The sequence below is a fragment of the Lichenostomus cassidix genome, chromosome 24 (assembly GCF_008360975.1).
Source record: "Lichenostomus cassidix isolate B80296 chromosome 24, HeHo_3.0, whole genome shotgun sequence".
NCBI classification, from domain to species: Eukaryota; Metazoa; Chordata; class Aves; order Passeriformes; family Meliphagidae; genus Lichenostomus; species Lichenostomus cassidix.
Window position 1 is genome coordinate 6,576,999 of NC_139504.1, and position 22,874 is coordinate 6,599,872.

The 22,874-nt window shown below is 56.7% G+C and overlaps 5 protein-coding genes across 9 annotated transcripts in view; 4 read left to right on the plus strand and 1 right to left on the minus strand.

Annotated features, from left to right (window-relative positions):
- Positions 1-539: 539 nt before the first annotated feature.
- On the minus strand, positions 540-2,836 carry CLDN25 (claudin 25). Its single transcript, XM_085081886.1, has one exon. It carries the CDS (start codon positions 1,611-1,613, stop codon positions 939-941), a length of 675 nt encoding a protein of 224 aa, XP_084938012.1. The 5' UTR covers positions 1,614-2,836; the 3' UTR covers positions 540-938.
- Positions 2,837-3,686: 850 nt separating this feature from the next.
- Positions 3,687-6,117, plus strand: LOC146427614 (G protein-activated inward rectifier potassium channel 4-like). The gene is made up of 3 exons (XM_085081872.1): positions 3,687-4,009; positions 4,120-5,305; positions 5,526-6,117. The coding sequence occupies exons 1-3, from the start codon at positions 3,833-3,835 to the stop codon at positions 5,867-5,869; spliced, it is 1,707 nt and encodes a 568-aa protein (XP_084937998.1). The 5' UTR covers positions 3,687-3,832; the 3' UTR covers positions 5,870-6,117.
- A 1,164-nt stretch (positions 6,118-7,281) lies between these two features.
- Positions 7,282-16,847, plus strand: UBE4A (ubiquitination factor E4A). 3 transcript variants are annotated; one of them, XM_085081868.1, is made up of 20 exons: positions 7,282-7,404; positions 7,523-7,687; positions 7,799-7,996; positions 8,174-8,286; positions 8,870-9,022; positions 9,141-9,300; positions 9,467-9,669; positions 9,886-10,077; positions 10,823-11,156; positions 11,423-11,549; positions 12,387-12,694; positions 13,263-13,395; positions 13,501-13,688; positions 13,775-13,875; positions 13,988-14,101; positions 14,781-14,955; positions 15,098-15,278; positions 15,485-15,632; positions 15,875-16,032; positions 16,185-16,847. In XM_085081868.1, exons 2-20 carry the CDS (start codon positions 7,564-7,566, stop codon positions 16,321-16,323), a joined length of 3,249 nt encoding a protein of 1,082 aa, XP_084937994.1. In that variant the 5' UTR covers positions 7,282-7,404; positions 7,523-7,563; the 3' UTR covers positions 16,324-16,847. The 3 variants fall into 3 exon arrangements, with proteins under 3 accessions (XP_084937994.1, XP_084937993.1, XP_084937995.1); XM_085081867.1 differs by having other exon boundaries at positions 7,337-7,434; XM_085081869.1 differs by having other exon boundaries at positions 7,362-7,687; positions 7,799-7,975.
- Positions 16,848-16,992: 145 nt separating this feature from the next.
- Positions 16,993-18,279, plus strand: ATP5MG (ATP synthase membrane subunit g). The gene is made up of 3 exons (XM_085081890.1): positions 16,993-17,152; positions 17,364-17,524; positions 18,101-18,279. Exons 1-3 carry the CDS (start codon positions 17,089-17,091, stop codon positions 18,197-18,199), a joined length of 324 nt encoding a protein of 107 aa, XP_084938016.1. The 5' UTR covers positions 16,993-17,088; the 3' UTR covers positions 18,200-18,279.
- Positions 18,280-21,041: 2,762 nt separating this feature from the next.
- KMT2A (lysine methyltransferase 2A) overlaps positions 21,042-22,874 on the plus strand; it is a 42,039-nt gene continuing 40,206 nt past the window's right edge. For 2 of the 3 annotated variants that reach the window (XM_085081837.1, XM_085081838.1), the window contains exon 1: positions 21,042-21,395. In XM_085081837.1, coding sequence (XP_084937963.1) covers positions 21,057-21,395 — 339 coding nt within the window. In that variant the 5' untranslated portion in view covers positions 21,042-21,056. Of the gene's footprint in view, positions 21,396-21,718; positions 21,784-22,874 lie in introns of those variants that run through there. The other variant, XM_085081839.1, reaches the window with a different exon arrangement.

The window sequence follows — 22,874 nt, forward strand, 5'->3', positions numbered from 1 at the left end:
TTTGAGCCTGCAGGGATTAAACCAGCAGTGAACTCAATTTTCAGCCAGTGCTGTAGCAGCGGGCAGGCCCCTGTCAGGACTCCGGGTGCTAATCCAGCCTGATGGTCCGTGCTCTTGCTCGCAGAGGTGTGTAAGCAGCCTTTATTTTTACAGCTGAATCAGGAAAATGTGGAAGGAACACTTGAGAAGACCAGCAAAATCCTTTTCTTGCCTCTTGTGCTCAGGTAAATTATGCAGTCGAGGAACTTCTGACACAAAGGTCCGTGGCACTTATCGGCTTTATCATCTTAGCCATGAGAAGATGAGGCTCCTGCAGGACACACGGTCACTGCCATCCCACCTTTGCAGCAGGAGCAGAACTTGGTGCTGCTTTGTCTCATTTTCTTCCCTCCCCCTTGTTTTCCATTTTCTCTCTCTTTTCCTCCACTCTTTTCTGGACAGACCAAGCCATAGCTGCAGCAGCAGTGCTGTGCCTTGCAACTCCCACCCTGCATCCCATTTGTGCAAGATACAGCTGCATGTTCAGAGCACAGACACGCTGCCAACTGACATGATAATTTATTGCAAATACATCAGAGCAACACAGACATGCAAGGAAGGAGCTGCTACACTGGGGCACAGTGTTAGCCATGACAGACTTGGCTACGGGGGACTCGCCAGGGATGCCAATGTAGTGTCACCCATCAGTGATGGTACCACGGTGTCACCAGCAGTACAAAGTGCTGCCCGCTGCTTGTTGCCTTCCCACACTCGCTTGGTGAGTGCTGCGGGAAAATCTGCTGCTCCTTAACAGAGAAAACGTGAAGCAGACATGCAGAGGAAGGAGAGAAACCTGAAGAGCTGCCTTAGCAATTAGCAAATCATCCTGTGAAACAAGCAGGAGCCCTCCCTGCCAAGGGAAGAGCCACGAGGTGCACAGGGCACAGCACCCTGAGGCCCTAGATGACCAAGTCTGCATTTTTGGGGTGCAGGTGGTGGCCCCCAGCCAGACCTTGCACTGTGGGGGCTTGGCGGCAGGCGGGGGCGAGCGGCGTTGCGGTCGTCGTGGAGCGGGCACTGCAGGCAAGGAGCAGCCCGCCAGCGGCGAGGAAGGCTCCGGCAAACCACCCCAGGAAGGTGGCCTCCCCAAATTCCCACCTGGGGACGATGTCAGGGACAGTCTCGTCCCAGAAGTCGAGGACAGTGTTGTAGGCGACCCAGGAGACCGGCACGAGGGTGGTGATCCCTGCCATGCCAAGCGCTGCTCCCCCGGCAAGCAGGAGCCGCTGCTTTCGCCCGGGTTTGTCTTCGCAGGTTCTCCAGCCCTCCAGCCCCAGGGCAGCGAGGAGGCAGCCCAGCAGCCCCAGCCCGTTAGAGAGGCACATCAGGAGGCGAGAGATGCGCAGCTCGGGGGGCAGCGCCAGGAAGGAGCCATGGGCTTGGCATTCAACCACCCCCTCCTCCTGGGTGATGCAGACCTGCCAGAGCCCCATGTTCCAGACCTCCAGCTCGTTCAGGTCCAGGTTGAGGTTCTTCCAGAGTGGCACGAAGGTGGTGACGCAGGAGCTGACCCATCCGAGGAGAGCCAGCAGCATCCCCGCCACCTGCGCCTTTGCCCACCAGCCCCAGGCCATGCTGACGCCGCCCCGCTAACCTCTGGGAACAGATTAGCCGCCCTGAGCGGCGTCCGCGGGCATTAACGCTTGTGGAGCAGCGTCCGCCCGGCCGCCGGCCGCGTCTGCCGCCCGGGGGGGCGAATTCAAGCCTGTTCCTCCAACGCCGGGGTGTGGCCACGGTCGTTTTTCAGCCGTTGTTGGTTTTTCCACGCTAAAAGGAGAGCGCGCCCGGCTCAGCAGGAAAAGCCGGGTGCATCCCCGCGGTAACTCCGGGCTGGGTGCCCCTCCGTGCCCGGGAGGGTTAAGCCAAAGCATGCAAATCCTCCGAGCCTTGGCCACCCCGAAGCGAGAGCCTTAGCAGGGAAAGCGCCTCTTGGCGACAGCAGCTCCGGCCTCGGTGGGACAGGGCTGGGACCCCAGCACAAGATGCAGGCAGCGAGAGCCGGTATTGGGCTTTTCTCAGGAGTCAGTGCCTCTGTTGGAGACCCGACCCTCATTCGGTCATTAATTAAATGTGCAAAGGAGCCTTTGAGAGCTGCGTTGAGAATGGGGATGCCCGTGGGAAGGAGGGAGGGAGTTTGCCGGTGGACCCTGCTTTTCACAGGCGGGCATTGATAACCCTGTCCTGCACCAGCAGATGCAATTCGTGGTGCTTGTTGAGTGTGCGGAAACTGTTGTCTGATAGGAGACACCCTGCTGCAAACACAAAGATGGGGAAAATCCATCTACATCAGCCTGGTCCAGTGGAAGGTGCTCCTGCCCGTGGCAAGGGGTTGGAGCTGGATTGACCTTTAAGCCCTTTCCAACCCAAACCGTTCTGGGATTCTATGAAAAGGACGAAAAGAAGCGTCAGGAAAATCCCAACTTTGTGCTGGCACTCAGCTCCTATCCTCCCCCACGTGCGTTCCTTCCGCGGGGTCCAGCTTGCAGATTCATCTTCCCTGGGAGATTAGCGACTAATCTCTCCTTCATCCGCCGTCTTTCTTATCTGTATCAGGAGCCAGACTGGAAATTACTGAGTCCTCCTGGTACCGGGGTCCAGCCCTGGTGAGTGTCAGGAGGATATTTGCAGGAGGGTCCCACAAGGAGGGGGCGAGGGAGCACGGACCACATTCAACGGGGAAACACAGACAAGGCAGGAGAGGGGAGATGTTTTCCAGCCCTTGCTGACCGTCCTGTCCCTAAGAGCAGACAGGGAGCATCATCTGAAGGGCAAGAACAGGGAAATCCGCTGGGAAACCCCTCCTGCTCCTTCCCCCAGGCATTGGGGCACCTGCTCCTTCAGATTAAATCGTCTCAAGGTAATTGTGCCTGTCATTGAGACAGATTAACGGGTGACCTTCTGCCGCTGGAGCAGGATTGGCGGCCGCCGACGAGCTCCCAGTCCTTCCTTCCCTCCCACCGGCCACGGTGGCACAGCCCGGCAGAGGATTCCCATCCACAACCGGTGGGAAGATGCCCGGCAGTGGCCGGGGCGCAGCGGGAGCCACAAGCCGAGAACGACGTCTGCCGGGCTGGCAGCCGCTCTGCCTGGACATGAGGTGGGTGTCCCCCGCGCCCAGGGGTCTGGGGAGCCGGGAGGTTGGTCCAGAGAGTGACATCCTCCATCGTCGCACTGAGGACCGCTCTGCAGTGGCAGGGGATGCTCGGAGGAGGCAGAGCGGCCACACTCCCACCCCATCCCCAACCCTATCCCTGCGCTCCGGGTTGCGTTTCCAGGACCATGACCTCCCATCACGTCTCCCCATGGGCACCGGCTGGACTCAGCCTGTCCCGAGCAGCCCGGCTATGGGGTCTGCATCTCTATCACAGGCTGTCCTTCCTCCGCACCTAGGGGCCATCCATTTCTGCTCGGAGCTTCTTAGAGAACCGGCATCTACCGCCACGGCCTGGAACAAGTGTGGAGCAGTGCCTTAGGCGCTCACCCAGAGCTTGCCGGCTGCCGGGGCTGCTTCCCACCGGACACGAATGCCTCCTGTCCCGGCCTTGCAATGCAATTATGGCCCCTAATGGGCTTAGCCATCTGGAGCCAGCCCGCAGCCACTCCGGCACCGCTCCGGGGCTGGAACATGCGTTGCTGGGCAAGGGGGCTCCCCGCCAGTCTTTGGCCCCTGGGGATGCGGAGAGAGGCAGGAGCCTCAAGCTGCTTTCAGTGTCCAAAATAACTCCCCGCTTTGTGTCCCCCATGGCAGGACCTCGCGCCCAGCCCGGGGCTGAGCCCCCGCCCCGGCGCCGCCATGGTGCTCCCCTACGCCCGCAACAGCGGCGGCGCCGGCGGCTGGCTGGCCCCGGAGGAGCCCCGCGGCCGCAGCAACTCCATCCCCCTGGCGCAGACCCCCACGGCCAAGCACATGCTGGCTTACCTGCCCCGGCCACCCACCGACACCAGCCGGTACGGCACCTTCCCCCAGAAGGTATGACTCGCGCCGAGGCTCTGGGGCATCCTCGGCACATGATGCCGCCGGGTGCTCGCGGTTGTTGTTGGAGGCAATTTCTCACCGACGGGCTCCTTTCCCCCCCGCAGCCCGATCTCCCGGCCGCCCCCGGGGCTCTGGTGGAGGACGGCGGGCAGCAAGCCGCCGCCACCACTGCCAAGAGAAGCACCCCGATGCCAAATTACCCGTCTGCACCCCGTCGCAGCGGCTTTGTCCCCGGTGAGCCGTCCCTGCCGCCGAGCCGCGGGAGCCTGACCACCCAGCATCACCGTGGCCGGCCGTCCTGGTGCCCACCGCCTGCCCCCCAAGAGGCAGGTGCCCGCTTGTATCCGCTGCATGCACTGAGCGTGGCCAACATCCCCAACTCGTCACGAGGCAAGACCTCCGCCCGCAGCTCCACCGTTCACACCCCAGAGGGGCTGCAGAGCCGGCGATGCAAGCTGCTGGAGGAGGACAGCCCGATGGCCCAGGCCGGCAAGCGGCAGCGGCAGCGCTATGTGACAAAAGTGGGCAAGTGCCAGGTGAATCTGGGCAACATCCAGGACAAGAAGAGGTTCCTCTCGGACATCTTCACCACCATTGTGGACCTCAAGTACCGCTGGTTCCTCTTCGTCTTCATGATGTGCTACATCATCACATGGGTAGTCTTTGGCTTCATCTACTTCTTTGATGCCTGGCTGCGGGGTGACGTTGGGCACCAGGGAGATCCCGAGTGGCAGGCGTGCATTGAGAATGTGGATGGCTTCGTCTCTGCCTTGCTCCTCTCAGTGGAAAGCCAGCGGACCATTGGCTATGGCACCCGGATGGTGACAGCCAACTGCGCCGAGGGTGTCATCCTGCTGATAGCACAGTCCATTGTTGGTTCCATGATCGATGCCATGATGGTTGGCTGCATGTTTGTTAAGATCTCCCGGCCCAAGAAGCGTGCCCAGACCCTCATCTTCAGCAAGAACTGCGTCATCTCCCGCCGGGATGAGAAGCTCTGCCTGATGTTTCGCGTGGGGGACCTGCGGGAAAGCCACATGGTGGATGCCAAGATCCGGGCAAAGCTGATCAAGTCCCGTCAGACGGCTGAGGGAGAGTTCATCCCCCTGGAGCAGTCAGAATTGAACCTGGGCTATGACACAGGGGAGGACCGTCTATTCCTGGTGGAGCCCCAGATCATCTGCCACGTCATCAACCGTCACAGCCCTTTCTGGGACATGTCGGCCGAGTCACTGCGCCGGGAGCAGTTCGAAATCATCATCATCCTCGAGGGCATTGTGGAAGCCACAGGCAAGTGATCTGGGGGTGTCAGGGTGGAGGGGGGTGGCTCCTCTGGTGTCCTGGAAATGCTGGGCAAACCTGGCCTCAGGAGTGACATCAGTGCAAGAGATGCTCGGGGTCCAAACTGGCTGCAGTGGGCCATGGGTGACGCAGGGCTGGAAGCCCCTCATTAGGCAGCAGGGAGCTTGTTGCAGTGCCTTGGCACATCTCAGCCATTGTCTTGCCACAGGAATGACGTGCCAAGCCCGCACCTCCTACACGGAGGATGAGATCCTCTGGGGATATCGCTTTGAGCCCTGCATGTCCCTGGAGAAAGGCGCCTTCCAGGTGGACTACAGCCGCTTTGAGATGACCTTTGAGGTGCAGACACCAGCAGCCAGCGCCAAGGAGCTGCATGAGCTGAAGGAGCTGGAGCAGCAGGAACACTCCACACTCAGCCTCTACTGGGACCACCTCCTGCAGCCATGCGCGCTGCCGGGGCCCGGCGAGGACGCTCTGGTGGGGATGAGTGTCCCCGGCAGCGTGGCTGAGGGCATCCGGGATGAGCCACCGGAGCGGGAATTCCCTGCCTGAGCTGCTCCAGGGACTGTCAGACAGGCCACCTGGCCATGCCCTGGCCAGGTTTGTGCCCATGGGTGCCCCACGCCAACAGTGCCATAGCCCACCCTCCTCTGCAGGGCTGAGCCCTTGTGCCCTTGGTCCTCCCCTCCCCGTTCCCCCAGCTGCAGCCACAGGGCATTATTTTTGTTAAGCTGTTCTTTTGTTACAAGGAACACGAGGTGTGACCAGTGGGCAAGTAAAGGCTGTTCATGACAAAACCACCCAGACCATCAGCAGTGTTTTTTCTGGGGGGACCCTCGGTGGGGCTGGGCAAAGAGGAGGCAGAGTCAGCAGAGTCCAGAGCCCCCCAGTGCCATGGGCTCAGTCCCACACCACCCCATGGACCCTGACATAGCCCCACGCCCCACCAACATCCCAAACTGCCCCCCTCTCCCTGCCTGACATGGTGCCCCAGGATTCCCCCGGCACAGAAACATCACACTGGGCTGGTGCTGCGGGAGGTTGGACATGGTGTAGTAGAATTAAATTAATATCATTACAGGAACGACATCACTGGAGTCACCTGCAGCACTTGGCAGGGCAGTGCCTGGGCCTGAGCCAGGGGTCTAGATTGAAAAAAAAGCAATAAGATCTCTGTGTGCAGGGTCTGGCTGTGCTGGAGACCCTCCCTGCAGTTCCCATCCCAGTCAGCTTTGCCTCAGGGGGTGTTTCACGGGTTGCAGAGTAACCCCTCCTTTGGATCTAATCCCCTTTGGATTTAACCCCCTTTGGATAACCCTCTTTGTGTGCCTTCCTTTTTCCTCTATCAACCTGCCTTTGTATCTCCCCACAAAGTCTTGGGCAGGGTATTTTCTGATCCCAACTGAAATCTGTCCTACAGAGAAGGGAAGGATGGAGCAGCTGGAGGGGCCCTGGGGCCGAGGTCAGCCCAGCACAGAAGGGATGGATGGGAGGGGAGTGTAATATAAACGGATACATCAGTGTCCCTACATCACACCCCGCTGCAGCCCCAGCCCAAATCCCCTACAAACATAAAACTCTCTGCACGAGAAAAGGATTAAAAAAAAAAAAAAAAGCTGTAGGTTTTGCTGTGTTTATGCAGTTGCAAACAAGTATTTGCAGGTGCAAAGTTAATAAGGGTCAAAAGGCGCATTGATTCGACATAAAATCGTGATTTGCATATTAAGCATGCGATTTACATGTCGTTAATATTCAAATACAGGTCACTGGGCGAATAATAAACACAAACTCGGCTGTCGCACAGGCTGTCGCGTTTCAAAGCACGGGACACGCTGGGGTCCCACCGAGCCGGGGCGGATTAGTGTCCATGTCCCCGTCCCGTCACCGTTCCGCTGTCCCCGTCCCTCCAGTCCGTGTCCCTCCAGCGCCGCAGGTGTCGTTTTACCTCCGGGCCGCCAGGCGTCGCTGCCGCCCCCGCCGCCCGAGCCCGCCAAGTACCGCCTCCCTCTGCTCCACTTCCTGTGCGTCGCTGTGACATCATTACCGTGCGACGTGGTGACGCGCAGCGCTGTCCGGTGACGGCCGAGGTGGGACCGGCGGGACCGGAGCGGAAGCGGGTCGGGACCGGAGCCTCCGCACCGAGCGGGACGAGCCTGCCGCGCCCGGGGGAGCGGGCCCGTACCCTGAAGGCGGCTCTCCCCGCAGCCTTGCCCCGGCCCCCCCGTATGGCGCGGCCCTGAGGGGAGATGACCGACCAGGAGAACAACAACAGCATCTCCAGCAACCCCTTCGCCGCACTCTTCGGCTCCGTCGCTGCCGCCAAGCACTTCGCCGCCGTCCAGAAGCAGCAACAGCTGCGGCAACTGACAGGTGGGGGGGTCGAGGCTGGCCCTGGGACAGTGGCTGGCCCTTGGGGAGGGGGCGAGGCGGTCCCCTTGGGCAGGGGCTGTCCCCCGAGGCGCTGAGGGTTCTGTCACGCAGGGGAGGAGACGTCTATCAGCCAGGATGACTCCGACAACAGCGTCTCCGAGAGCCTGGACGACTGCGACTACTCGGTGGCCGAGATCAGCCGCTCCTTCCGCTCGCAGCGGGAGCTCTGCGAGCAGCTCAACATCAACCACATGATCCAGAGGATCTTCCTCATCACCCTGGACAACAGTGAGCCCGGGAATTCCCCGGGTTGGTGGGGGTGCGGTACAGGCTGGTGCAGCTCTGCATGTCGGGTTTGTCTGACATTGGAGGGGACGGCTGGGAGGGGGCAGTGCCAGGTGCAGCAGCTGGGGCTCTGCTAGGGGCAGGTCCTGTCTGCAGGTTCCCCGTCCATGTGGGTAGAACAGGTCCCTCTGCCCTCCCCAGGTGACCCCAGCATGAAGAGTGGGAATGGTATCCCAGCACGCTGCGTTTACCTGGAGGAAATGGCCGCAGACCTGGATGACCAGGACTGGCTGGACATGGACAATGTAGAGCAGGTAGGGCTGCCTGCCTCGGGCCATCTGCAGACTTTAGCTACAGGAATTCAGTTTGTTTTCTCAGAATGTATATATGATAAATCCCAAATACTTTTCCAAAGCCTGGCACGAAGCTGTTATATCTCATATTTTGGGATATGACACCAAGAAAGGTTTAGAATTTGGGGAATCCAACCCTTCCTCCTGGAAGGGTTACTCCAGGCAGCTGGAGTTTGCTGCCCTGCAGGTCTGTGTGGATGGGGAAGGGAGCAAAAACCAAAGAGAACTCAGTGTCCACTGAGACTCCACAGTGTCCACACATGCACTGTGCTTCATTTGCAGCCATATCAGTCATTCCTGCTGAGGATTTCAGGGGAAATGGTTTCTGTTGGGTCTGCTCTTTCTCCATAAGGGACTGGAGTATTTGCTTAGGCCAGAAGCAGGCTGAGTGTTCTCACTCTAGCACTCTGTTACCTAACAAGGGATAGAGAGAGCTCTTCCCAGGAGCAATCAATTAGCCTATGTGGTGTGGAGCTTCCTTCTCTGGAGGGATCAGCTTTGTGACAGGGCTGTGTCACTGTGCCCTGTCTCTGCTGGTGCCCAGGCCCTGTTTACCCGCCTGCTGCTGCCGGAGCCTGGGAACCACTTGATCCACATGACCTCTGCCAGCACCCAGAACCTCTCAGCTGACCGCGACGCCGGGGAGAGGCAGATCCTGCGCTACCTCTATGCCTGCTTCCGCAGGGCACGGGAAGAGGTGGGCACAGGCTGCCAAGGAGGAAGGCAGCTCTGTCACCCAGCTCTGTGCTCTGGGGTGACCAAGCTAAAGTTGTAGCGACCAGAGGCCCCAACATTGCCTGGTTCTCCTTGCACAGATAACCAAGGTCCCGGAGAATCTTCTACCCTTCGCAGTGCGCTGCCGCAACCTGACCGTGTCGAACACTCGTACTGTCCTTCTCACCCCAGAGATCTACGTCAACCAGAACGTGTATGAGCAGCTGGTGGACCTGATGCTGGAGACACTGAGAGGGGCACGTAAGTGCGGCCACGTTGTGCTGCTGCCTCAGCACTGCGAGGCTAGCCTGGAGCATTGTGGAGTTGGGTGAAGCTTTGACTCCCCTTGCTGCCAAAAGAGGGGACTGTGTTTGAGTCAGTGTGGCTGTTGGAGCACTGTGAGTAATGGCCTTGTGTCACCTGCCAGAATTTGAAGACATGACTGAGTTCCTTGAGGAGGTCATAGAAGCCTTAACGATGGACGAGGAGGTGCGGACGTTTGGGGAGGTCATGGTTCCTGTGTTTGACATTCTGCTGGGGAGAATCAAGGACCTGGACCTCTGCCAGATCCTACTGTACACATACCTCGATGTGCTCCTCTACTTCACAAAGCAGAAGGACATAGCAAAGGTGGGTACCTTAGCTTAGGCAGAAGCTTTTCACAGGGCCACATTTACAAGACCTGATCTGCAGAGGCTAAACTGGCAGTGTGGTGTAACAATATCTGACGTGTGTAGTCATACCCCTCCTCTCCTTTCTCATAGCCTGTCCCAAACCCATCAGTTTATAGGGTTTTTTTAACTGAGATTTTGGACAATTGTCAGCATGCCCTGATGTGTTCCCCAGGTTTTTGCAGGCTACATCCAGCCCAAGGATCCCAGCAATGGGCAGATGTACCAGAAGACTTTGTTCGGTGCCATTTTAAATATCTCCTGCTTATTGAAGACCCCTGGCGTGGTGGAGAACCATGGCTACTTTCTGAATCCATCCCGATCCAGCCCGCAAGAGATTAAAGTGCAGGAATCCAACATCCATCAGGTGGGAGAAGCAGGGCAGTACTGTTTCCTGTGGTGTTTAGTGGCCTCTCATTGCCTGAGGGTTCAGGGCATGGTATCAGGGTTTGAGTTCCAGCTCTGCTTCAGGAATAGCCTGGCTTGCAAATAGATGCATCCCAAAACTGCTTTGAATTCTCCAGCTGGAGCCTGGGAACAGTTTGCCAGCTGCTTTGGGTGCTTGTAAACCAAGTCTTTGTGTCTTATCAAAGTTGCCTGAGCTTTGGGAAGAAGGTTGGGTGGTACTGGTGGAACAGACATTGAGGTGCTACATGCAGATCATGTACCTCAGGTATTGCAATCACCAGGGAATAGCTTTCAATACCTGTCTTGTAATTAAAATGCTAATTGATTCCCCGGTTGAGAAAGTGACAGACAACATTCTCATTGTGGAAGTAAATATTTTCATCAGAGGAGCAGCACTAGCAACGTTCCAGTAGGTCAGGAGTGAGATATGAGGATGCATGATATAAATACAGGAGTGAAGTAGGGTGCGGAGGGGAACCCTGAGATGGGCTTTCCTACTCAGGGCTTCTTTCAGGCTGAAAAAAACATGCCAAGAATTTTTTATTTACTCGGTATGGGAACAAATTGCTCTCAACTGTGCTTTTGAGGACATTTAAAATTTTCTTTTCTGCAAACCCCAGGATTTGATCTGCATGTACCACCTGTACAACCCCCAAGAACAACCCCCAAGGATTCATTCAGCTGTGTTCTGTTCCCTGTAACAGTTCATGGCCCAGTTCCATGAGAAGATATACCAGATGCTGAAGAACCTGTTGCAGTTGTCACCAGAGACGAAGCACAGGATTCTCTCCTGGCTGGGAAACTGCCTCCATGCGAATGCGGGCCGCACCAAAATTTGGGCTAACCAGATGCCAGAGATCTTCTTCCAGATGTACGCCTCAGATGCCTTCTTTCTCAACCTGGGGGCTGCCCTCCTAAAGCTGTGCCAGCCCTTCTGTAAACCCAAATCTCCAAAGCTGCTAACCTTCGACCCTACCTACTGTGCCCTGAAGGAGCTGAACGAAGAGGAGAGGAGAAGCAAGAACGTACACATGAAAGGTACACCAAACCTTGGGGAGCAAGGGAATGGGTAAGGGGATCTCCTCAGGTCCCCACTTTACCCAGTAGTGCCCTCAGTGGGTGCCATTAGAGCTAGGGGAGAGTTAGAGGTGCAACTACAGAGGAGCAAGAAGAGAACTGAATACAAATAAAAGGCTGCCAGCATCACCAGGAGCCCTTTTGTGCGCTCAGGAGGGACCCTCTCAGGCCCTCTCCTTGCCAGCTCTACTGGATAGAACCTGATGCAGAGATGTTTTTCCTTCCAGGTTTGGAAAAAGAAACATGTTTGATCCCTGCTCTGAGCGAGCAAGAGCCGCAGTTTGCAAACAGCTACAACCTAGTGACGGAGAACCTGGTGCTCACACAGTATACCCTGCACTTGGGGTTTCACAGGTACCTGCTTTCAGTTCCCCTGGGGCTGTTTTCCACCCATGTGCAGCCATGCAAATTTCAGTCAATAACTCTGAACACAGAGTGGTCAGCTGAGCTGCTGCTTGAACCTCAGCCTGACTGACTGCAGGAAGAAATTTTGCTCACAATCTTACAGGCTCCGTGTTATTTATAGACACCAGTAGCCAAGTGCTGGGTATTTGTGGGTTGCTCCATTCCCTGCTGTCCTTGGGGCAGGGGCTGCTGGCACCTCCTTTCACTACTGGAGAGCATCCAGGTGCCAGAGTACCTGCCCACTGGGAGTGACCTAAATGCCCCAATAGCTGGGCCATGTGTGAAGCAGGAACGTGAGGCAGCTGTCAGCTTCCAGGAGAGGATTTTCTGGACACCAAAACTCTATTTTGCTCAACTTCACTCTGCAAATTGTTGCCTGGATACTGTGAGGTCATGACTGATCCAAGCAGAGTCCCCTTCTGGTTTATTCTCTAAATATAGACATTGACAAAAAAGTTATTATGCAAGTGGCTTGTTGCTGGGAAACTGAAGTGTCACCTTGCAGGCATCTCTGGACCGTGCTGGATCCCTGAACTAGGTGACCCAGGGGAGCTCAGTGCTGCAGAGGTCCCCAGGCCACTCTGCAGGTGCCATGGTCCCTCACAGGTCCCTCCCAGGTCCTGCCAAGCCTTTCTCTAAGGCTTCCCACTGCCAGAGCCCCAGACGGTACCTGCAGGAAATTAGCTGAATCCACTGCCACAGACCAGTCTTTTACCAGCTTCTGCATTGGTGAGGCAGGATGTCTGTCTGTCTCCTCAGCCCCTCCTTGCCTCCTTTCCCGAGCAGGTTGCACGACCAGATGGTAAAGATAAACCAAAGCCTTCACCGCCTGCAAGTGGCATGGCGAGAAGCTCAGCAGAGCTCCAGCCCTGCTGCCGACAGCCTCAGGGAGCAGTTTGAGCGCCTGATGACCATCTATCTCTCCACCAAGACAGCGATGACAGAACCACAGATGCTGCAGAACTGCCTGAACCTGCAGGTGTCCATGGCAGTGCTGCTGGTGCAGCTGGCCATGGGGAACCACGGGACGGAGCCGCTGGAGCTGACCTTCCCGCTGCCGGAGGTGGAGCGCAGTGCACTGGCCTACGTGCCAGGTGAAGCCCTGAGTCCTGCTGGGGGTCTGTGCCAACACCTGTCATACGTGAGCACTGGCAGAGCTGCCTGAGCAAGTGCTTCCTTGTGCAGGGCAGGACACAGTGCTACCACTGATATTGTGCAGAATATTCTCTCTGAAGAGGATCACTCATAGAAAATTTGGGGCTATTTGAGGGGCCATACTTAGGGTAGTGAAGCTGCTGATCTTTTAAAAGTCCATTCATTGGCAAGTGGCAAATACTGCATTGATTTACTGTTTTCTTTATGTGCAAACTCCTTTTGGCATCTGCTTCAGAATTCTTCCCTTGGGGGTTGTATAACAGTGTGTGATCAGCAGACAGCTGCTGGATTCACCCCATAAGTGACCTGACTTCTTTGAGGAGAGAAGGGAAGTGAATCCTGGATGTTACTCATGCCATCAGGCTTCTCCATGGCAGGTTTTAATACAGCTTGTTAGTTAATGATACCTAATCAGCGTCAGGGTGGTGAGGGGAAAGTAGATGGGAAGCTGGAAAAGAGCAAGGTGAGCTGCCTGGGGAGGAGCTTAGCTACAATTTCTGTTTGCAGAGTTCTTTGCCGATAATTTGGGTGACTTCTTCATTTTCCTGCGGCGTTTTGCTGATGACATCTTGGAGACTTCTGCCGATTCCCTGGAGCACATCCTTCACTTTGTTACTGTTTTCATGGGTGATGTGGAGAGGTAGGTGCAGCCCCTGGTGCTTGTTGCAAAACATCCAGGGTGATTCCTGAACAACTCCGTTCTGCACCATGGCATCCTGGATTTGCTTTCTTTTTTCTCTGGCAGGATGAAAAATCCTCACTTGCGAGCCAAGCTGGCTGAAGTGTTGGAAGCTGTGATGCCTCACTTGGATCAGGCTCAGAACCCACTTGTCTCGAGTGTGTTTCATCGCAAGCGAGTGTTCTGCTCTTATCAACATGCTGCCCATCTGGCCGAGGCACTCATCAAAGTCTTTGTGGATATTGAGTTTACAGGTAAGCACTGAAAGGAAAGAGTTGTATTCCCTGCATACCACGTGTGGGGGACTGTCCACTTGAAAGGCTCTTTGGCTTGTGCCCAGGTGACCCGCACCAGTTTGAACAGAAGTTCAACTACCGCCGTCCCATGTATCCCATCCTGAGGTACATGTGGGACACTGATTCCTACCGGGAAAGCATAAAGGTGAGGAGAGAGGTGCATGTCTGAGTGTGCAGCTCTCTGTATGGAGCACGTGGGTCCATGTCCTGCCATTGGGACTGTGCTGCAGAATTCGCTGTTCTCCCTTTCCTTGCAGGCTCTGGCTGATTATGCCTCAGAGAACCTGGAGGCAATGAACCCCCCTCTCTTCTTGCGCTTTCTTAACCTGCTCATGAACGATGCTATTTTCCTGTTGGATGAAGCCATACAGGTAGGGCTGAGCGTGCATACCATCAGCATCATGTAAACAAGTTCTTATTTCCCTGGTGTGATAGTGACCTCCAGAACAGGGTCAGTTTGCTTGGCCCTGCCTGTTGAGTCTCTGCAGTTGGTATTTGCAGGAAGTAATCCCAAGCTGGTGTGGCCAATGCCCTGGGAGAAGGGGTGAAGGCAGGAGGAAGGCGGGTCTGGGGCCCTGCCTGCAGCTTACCCTTCCTTCCTGTGGGTTCAGGAGGCAGCTCAGAACCAAGAGGAGCAAAAGGGCTTTTTCAGATCCAGCAGAGCAGGCATTCTGGGAAATCTGCCTGTTGCTAATGTGGATACACTGAGGCTTTAAACAGTCATTTTGGGGTTTGATTCTCAAATCCCCTTGGCCTTTCTGCAGGTGTTTTATCCTAATAAAGGCCTTTTGTCTCCAGGAAGTTCTCCTTTGTGATTACAAGGGAATGCCAGGTACCTTCGTGTCCCTGGTGTGTGTTGAATGTCTCTCCACTCCTTTCAGAGCTTCTGTTGCTTCTAGAAAGGACTTTTTTTAGGAGCTATTACTTGCCAGACAACTGATTTGCCGGGAGGCTGGCAGATAAGATGGGTGATACGGATGTTTCCCATCTGGTTTTGAGCATTTCTGGACCTCCTTTTTAACCAAACAGTCCATATGTTCTGTCTTGCAGTACCTCAGCAAGATCAAAATTCAGCAGATTGAGAAGGACCGAGGCGAGTGGGACAGCCTGTCTCCGGAGGCTCGCCGCGAGAAGGAGTCCAGCCTCCAGATGTTTGGTCAGCTAGCACGCTTCCACAACATCATGTCCAACGAAACCATTGGCACTCTGGCCTTCCTGACTTCAGGTAGGGAGAACAGCCCCTCCTGCCTGCCAGGACCTAGAGAAGAGCCTTGCTAGGGAGTAGAGAGGCAGGAACTTGGTTTCAGGGTGGTCAGATCAGGATGGAATTGCTGTGAATCTCAGCAGGGTGGTGTTTTCCTTTCCAGAAATTAAATCCCTGTTTGTGCATCCTTTCCTTGCCGAGCGCATCATCTCCATGCTCAACTACTTCCTGCAACACCTGGTTGGGCCTAAAATGGGAGCTTTGAAAGTGAAGGATTTCAGTGAGTTCGACTTCAAGCCACAGCAGCTCGTGTCTGACATCTGCACCATCTACCTAAACCTTGGGTAGGCGACAGGGGGAGTGAGCCTGTGAGTGGCAGGAGCCATTCAGGAACCATCTTGGTGATACTGGGGGAGAAATGCTTCATTACACTCAAGCTTTTCTTTAGCTTTGAATTCTTTGCTGTGGGAATGTGGCTGCTGTGGGGACTGTTTTACAGCCCCAATAAATGGGGATTCTTAAACCTTTTCTCTTGTAACCTGTGGTGCAGGGATGAAGAAAACTTTTGTGCCACAGTTCCCAAGGATGGCCGCTCCTACTCACCAACGCTCTTTGCCCAGACTGTGCGGGTTCTGAAGAAGATCAACAAGCCTGGCAACATGATAGTATCTTTTAGTAACCTGGCTGAGAGGATCAAGGTGAGCACTGGAGGGAATTTAACATAAAAAAGAAAAAAAAAGATGAAGCTGTTTCCCTGTGTCCTTTTTGCTCTGTGTATTGCTGCATCTTTGCTGTGGAGCTGGATTTCTGGGAGTGGAGCTTTGTCCAAGGTCCAGGTGGAGCAGCTGGGAGGGTTCCCTGCCTGCACAGACTTGTGAATGCGCTCTGGTTTTTGAAGAATGGGAAGGCTGAATCCCTCAAAGCTGTGTGTGCTCCCTAGTCTCTTGCAGACCGGCAGCAGCAGGAAGAGGAAACATATGCAGATGCCTGTGATGAATTCCTGGATCCAATCATGAGCACTCTGATGTCAGACCCTGTCATCCTGCCCTCCTCCCGTGTCACTGTGGACCGATCAACTATAGCCCGACACCTCCTCAGGTGTGCAGCACAGCCCTCATACCTTGACACTTTTGGGGATCTATTTCACATATCCAATGACTCTTCTGGCCTGTCTCTCTGGTTTTTTTGGGTTTTTTTTATCTCTGATTCTGGGAGTGTTCAAGTAATCTTCTTGATGTTTTGTTTTCCAGCGATCAGACAGATCCTTTCAATCGGAGTCCCCTCACTATGGACCAGATCAGACCAAACACAGAGCTAAAAGAGAAGATCCAGCAATGGCTTGCAGAGAGGAAAAAGCAGAAGGAGGAGCTGGAGGACACACTGAACTAAAAACAGGATCTCGTCCCCAAACCTTCCGTCACGGGCGAGATCACAGCCATGCAGGGGTAATGGCTGGAGCTGCCACCCTAATGATGACCACATTTAGTGCATTGCCACCACCTTTGGAATCTCTCCTCAGTCCTTCCCTGCCAGCCCTTGTTCTCTTTTTTTCCTTTCAAGACTCACTCTTTCATACTAAGACTTTCCACTGCACTACAGCTTTGAGCCTCAGCCTCAGGGGAAGAAATCAGCCTCTTTGTGATGTGGTGCCCTGGCCCTCTTATTACCTGCTCCTTGTGTTGGTCACATTCTTTTCCAGCAACACCAAATGCCTCCCTCTGTTCTGTGTTTAAACTGTAACCATCATCACTTGGTAAAAGCAATGCCTCCAGCCACTCCTGGAGTGGGATGGGAGAATGAACCGGAGGGGGATGTTTTGCCACCTTGAATGTGCCAGGGGTGTAGCAGGGTTTACTTCCCCAATGAGTGTTGGGAATGGCGGGTGTTGGAAATTAAATATAGGCATCATCTTACAGCTGGTAATAGAGGTCTGACAGCGCCGGGAGTTGTAGAAAAGCCTCTTTGGCCTTGGTGCAGGGACCGGGGTGGTCCTGGGACGGGGGCAGTACCGGCACTGCGCCGGTCTCGAACCCACGGGTACGGCTCGGCTCCGCCCCGCCCCGCCCCGCGCACGTGACCCGGGGTCCTCACTGCGGGCTGCCCGCAGCGAACGCCGGGCGCGGTGACCGTCGGTGACATTGAGCGCGCGCAGCGATGGCCAAGGCCGCACAGGGGCTCGTGCAGCGGCTCGTGCAGCGCGGGCCAGAGCTGATCGGCGGTGAGGGAAGGGAAGTGGGACGGAGGGAGCGGGGGCACGAGGTTGGGTTGGGATGGGATGGGCTGAGGGGAGCGGGAACGGGCCGGGGGGAGCGGAGCGGAGCGGAGGGGATAGGGAATAAGGCTGGGGACAGCGGGACCTGGGTCCGGGAAGGCCTCCCGGGCTCCCGCCGTTTGGAAAACACCGTCCGTTCCGGTCCCCCTCCCCGCAGCCGCCGTGACGTACTCGAAGCCGCGCTTGGCCACGTTCTGGTACTACGCCAGGGTGGAACTGGCCCCGCCGACCCCCGCCGAGATCCCCCGGGCCATCGACAGTATTAAAGGCCTGGTCAGGGCCTTCCAGAGCGGCCGCCTGGCGCAGCTCACCGTCAAGGTAGGGGCCCGGGCGGGATGAGACGTTGCCGTGGGGCATCTCCAACGGGAGCCGCTTAGCCACCCAGGAAATGCTCTGCTCCTGCCTTGGGAAGCAGCGGGAACTGTTGTCAAGGACATATGAAGCTCAAGGAATTCAGGGACCGAGAGTTTAAAGTGCTTTATTTTGTCGGCTTTGCTTTAACTCTTCCCTGCCTGAACCAGGCTGTGATTGTTCCCCTCGGGTCCCATTGTTTTCTGTCCGAGGGAAGGGAGTATCCATAGGTGGCTGAATCAGCCCAGCCCTGAGGATCAGCAGTGTCATTAGTTAACACATTAATGTGTTTCCCCTGTGTGGGCTAAGAAGTGATCCTTGAAAGGGCTGTAAAAAGCCACAAACAGCAGCTGACAGTGTATTGAATGTTGTAGAACATCTCTGTGATGGGACATGTTGAGAGGTGGCTGAACATGGTAAACAGTCTGCTCCACTTCTGGGCTTTTGCCTTGAGAACTGCTGGAGGGCATGGATGTGGCTATAGGAGTGAGGGAGGACCTGCTGCAGGAGCCTGGGATCTAACCAGTGGCATTTTCCTTTCAGGACGCGCTGAGGAACGGCCTGGTGGCCACAGAAGTGATGATGTGGTTTTACATCGGGGAGATCATTGGCAAGCGTGGCCTCATTGGGTACAATGTGTGAACACTCACCTCAGCAATGCCAGCAGCACCATAGTGGTGGGTCTGTAAGGGGGTCTGTAACAATAAAGCCAGGAGCCCATATCAAGCTGTTGTGGTCCTTGTCTGGCACTCTCACAGGTGCCAGCCCGTCCTGGGGGCAGTGCTGGCAGGGATGGCTCCTCAAGAGGGGTCTGAGGGCCAGTCTTAAAGGTTCCGGAGCTGCTGTGGTGACAGCACTTTTGGTCACCAGAACTCTGTTCACTCTGAGACACTCACTGTGCCTCAGCTGTGGTTCCAGGGGAGGTCTGAGAGCCCCAAATTCAGAGACTGCAAAGGGAAACATTCCACTTGTTCCTGAATGTACTTCCCATCAGCTAGTGGGAACCAAATTCAAATTCCAATACTTTTTACATCATTAAAAGCAATTTCCATGGTTTATTCCATATTGAATGTAACATGGTTACAGACAGCTCTACTGGTTTGGTGTCAGATTGGTGCTGTGAAAGCCTGTGAAGGTAAGCAGAGCTTTGCTGCATGTGTCACCTCAGCTCCCACCGGCCAAAGGTTAAGCTGTCCAGGGTTCTACCATCTTGCTCATTGTCATCCAGCCCTTGCAGGGTTCTCTACAAAACCTGGTGAGTCACCTGTACTCTCATGTGTTCAGAAAATAATTTGTAGGGGTTCTCTGAAGCCAGCAGCCTGTTTTAATGTCATAGAAGATGGTTTTGGTTAGTTTTGCTCCTTGTTGCTGACTCGGCTGCTCATTTGCTCCTCTGGGCCTTGTCTTGTGCACACCAGTGACCCTGCTGGTGGTCAGTGACCCCACTGTCTCCGGGGTGACTTCGCCAGTAGCATGTCACTTGCTCCTCTCCCTGCAGCAGAACTGACCTTCTCAGCACCTCATCCCACCAGGAGGCCTTGTGCACTCCTGCTAGGGAGTGCAGGTGAGCTCACACACTCCAGATGTGCTAACCAGTAGGTTGTTCATGGCATGGATGGAAAGCTTTTATTTTTTCTTATTAGAAAGAAGGGTTCCTGTCCCAGCAGGTCTGGGTTACAACTGGTCACAGGTCACCTCCATGCCACAGATGGGAAAACTGAGGCTCAGTGAACTCCTCAGCTTCTGTGGGAGAGTCTGCAACAGGGGTAGCAACTGGACCTGTGCTTCCAGCCCCCTGCCCAGCCTAGGTCCTGCACTTGCTTGTCCCACCAGCCTGGCCAGGATACCGTGACTGCCTGGCAGGGCCTTCCTCCATGTGATGGGAGGCTTTGTGATTGCTCACTGCCCATGGAAGAGGTGAAGTATTCTCCCAAAGAGCCCCAGAAAACCTGACCAGGACTGCAGCCACATGCTCTAGTTGAGCAGGGGTGAATGATAACCCTCAAAACTGCTCCTCCCCAGGAGCTTTTTGCTCCTGTCATCACAAATCCTTCATCCACCAGGTAGAGAGACCAACGAGGGGAATGGGCCAGGCCCTGCTGTGTGACTCTACAGTTTATGTTCCTTAAGGAGAGACAGAGATCACACATAGGATTTAATGTGTGAGCTGGACTGGAAGGAAGATTCTGAACCCATGAGAACCTCACTGAGAGCGAGGCTGTCTGATCTGGCTCCAAGACATGCCTCTCCCCTCTGGCTTGTTCCTGCCTGCGCGTGCTCCCTCTCGCCCCCTTCTGGTGGGCATTCAGCACTGGCCTGGCAAGTGCTTCGGTGAGAGAATTGGTTTAAGCTTCACTAGTAAAGCATGGGAGCGCTCAGAAATGCTCCTATCCCTTTCACAGTTCCTAGAGAGGAAGAAACATCTAATTTTAGTTCTCCTCACTGGATGTCCTCGGGAGAAGTCCCCCTCAGCCCTGCTCCCACAGCAGAATCCCGGGCAGAAACAGCATCTGTGACCCCAAAGGGCTCCAGCAGCTGCTCCATCCTCTATAAAACAAGTGTCTGGCTGCCTCTTTCGGGGACAAAGTTTCCCACCCGCCCCTCGCTGCCTTCAACTGATAAACTTCAGAGGAAAATGGGTATTTTATGTCGCCAAGCAGAGGGATTTACACCTGATCCGTGCGTTTGCAGTGTTGTTCTCAGGGAATACAGCGGGCACTTGTTGGATGTTAACCCTGTTCTCGCTGTGGTGTGCACGACGGGGTTGGCAGCCCGGTACTAACGCCGTCACCTCTCTCCGGGGGGGCAAGCAGCGGGACGCGGCACCGGCGGGTAACGGGCCCTCAGATAGGACACGGTCGGGGCCGGGAGGGTAGGGCGGACCCGCCCGCCCTCGGTAGCACAGCTTGGAGCCGCGGTCGCCCTGCAGCGAGCAGCTCCGCCTGGGCCGAGCACCGGAGGGCCTCGGCAGCGCGAAGTCCTCGCGGGAGCTGCGGGCTCTGCCATGCCGGGCCCGGGGCCGCGCCCCGCGCCTCGCATACGGCCCACCCCTATGCAAGAGGTCGGCCGCGCCGCCTATGCCGAATGCGCGGTCCTGGGCGCCGGCAGCTCGTGCTCCCGCTCGGCATCGCCGTCGGGCTTATGCGGGCAGCTTGCGGCTCGATTATATGTCAGGCAGGTTCCGGGGCGGCGCCGCGAGCAGCCCCGCATCTGTATGACACTGAGAGCTATGAGGGGCTGCTGCGGCAAGAGGCTAAGCTATCCAGGACGGGGGGCTGCATTGGGGCTCGGGCCCGTGGCCCTGCATATCACCCAGCGTTATGCTGCGCTTGCACTGGTCGAGCATGGCTTATTCATGTGCCCGGGCGGCGGGATGGCGGAACCCCACAACCTGCATGGCACCCGCTGTTATGCAGCGCCTCCGTGGGCCGGCGAGGCGCTATGCAGGGCGCGGGGCGCGGCCCGGCCCCGCTCTCTGGCTCGTCGCCTCTCAGTAAAGATGGCGCACAGCGGTCGGTGGCGCTTCCCCGCCCGGCCCGGCAGCGGCGGCTGGGGCCGCCGGGGCCCGGGGGGGTCCCGCCTACGGGTGCCGGCCGTGCACAGCCTGCGGCCCGCCGAACCTGCGGCGGCGCCGGCGACGGCGGGCGAGGGCGAGCGCGGCGGCCCGTGCTCCAGCGGGGCGGCGGGAAGCGGCGGAGGCGGGGCAGCGCCGGGCCCCGGCGGCCCCGCGGCCGCGGCCGGTCCCGGCTTCGACGCGGCGCTCCAGGTCTCGGCGACCATCGGCATCAACCTGCGGCGGTTCCGCGCGGCCTGCGGTGCCGAGGCGGGCAGCGGAGAGGTGAGAGGGGCTGCGGGGCGGGGGCGGGGGGGCGCGGCGGGCGGGCGGGTCCCGAGTGCAGCATCCCCGACGCCCCGGCGGCGGCGGCCCGAGCACACCCGGGCGCACCCACCCACTCCTGGCCGCACAGCCCGCCCGTCGGCGGACACACCTCCCGCGCCCCGCACAAAGGGCGCGCCCCGCGGGGGGGAGGGGGGGGCGGTGGCGGGATTTCGGCGGGCTGGACCCGGTACCGGTCCTGGCCCGGCCGCCTTCGCGGTCCCTCCCCGTGCACGCGACTTGCTGCCGGTGCTCCTTCCCTGCCGCCTCCTCCATTATCCGCCTCCCGCCGCTCCCGCGCCCGCGGCGGGGCGGGATGCAGTGCGCGCACCCTGCCGTCGGGAGCGAGGTAGGATGGATAGGGCCGGGGGGTGCGCGGTGCTCCCCGGTACGGAGGATGCTCGGTGGGGTGACGCGTCCTTCCACGGGCGCGGGGTTCGAGGGGGCTGGGCTGCCGGCCCCTCCTGCGGGCCCGGCGATGGGTGCCGTGCACCGGCCCTCCTCCTTCTCCTCCTCCTCTTCCTCCTCCTCCTCTTCCTCCCTTTCGCCGCCGTGGATGCCCAGGCGGAGCTCGGGGCGGCGGGCCCGCTACGAGGCCGTTCGCCAGCACTTGGAGCGCTGGCTCTCCTTTTTTCCTTTTTTTCTTTTTTTATGAGTTGCTCTTCTTCTTTCTTCTTTCTTTTTTTTTTTCTTTTTTCTTTTTTCTTTTTTCTTTTTTTGTTTTAAGCCTTTCTAAGGCAGCCGGAGTGGGAGTGTGACAACAACCCACCTATTGACAGAACAGGGAAGACATGATGGGGGTGTGTTACTACGAGCTGCAGTGTTCCTTTCCTCCAGTTGTTTTGCATCGCTCGTTAGCAGCATCCTTGCGCCGGCAAGAGAATTCCCTGGGTCCTTTGTAGCTGGAGGGCTTTATTGATTTTTGAAGGGCCAATTTGGTCTCCTCCAGGCAGGTTGTCAGCTGTAGGGTAGGTGAATGTATTTTTGTCTGAATTTTTGCCTATATAAAGAGCAGTTGTTTTCCTTTCCTATCACTGGCTGCAGCAGAGTTTATTAAAACATGCATGAAAATACAGTTTTCCTGGTGTCTTTCTGGCCTGGTTTTGGCATATTCTGTTAGGTGCCATGAAGTGGAGCTCTTCGCTCATGGCTGAGCTGGAGGAATTCCTTGCCTGCAGAGTGGCAGTTCCTGCAGGCCGTGGTATTGGAGGAACGGGGTTGTGTTTGCAGACACAGAGCTGAGCATGGGGACACTTGTGCCCTCACCTGTGCAGACTTTGGTGTGCACCTGTACGCTTTGGTGCGCTACCCCCATTTACACCAGCATCTCAGGCTATGCTGGTATACTCACTTTTGCTGTTTGCAGTAGACAGGCATGATGGAATTCATGGAGTCCTCTGGGAAGCAGTTAATATCTCACCAGTGCTAGTTCAGGGACAG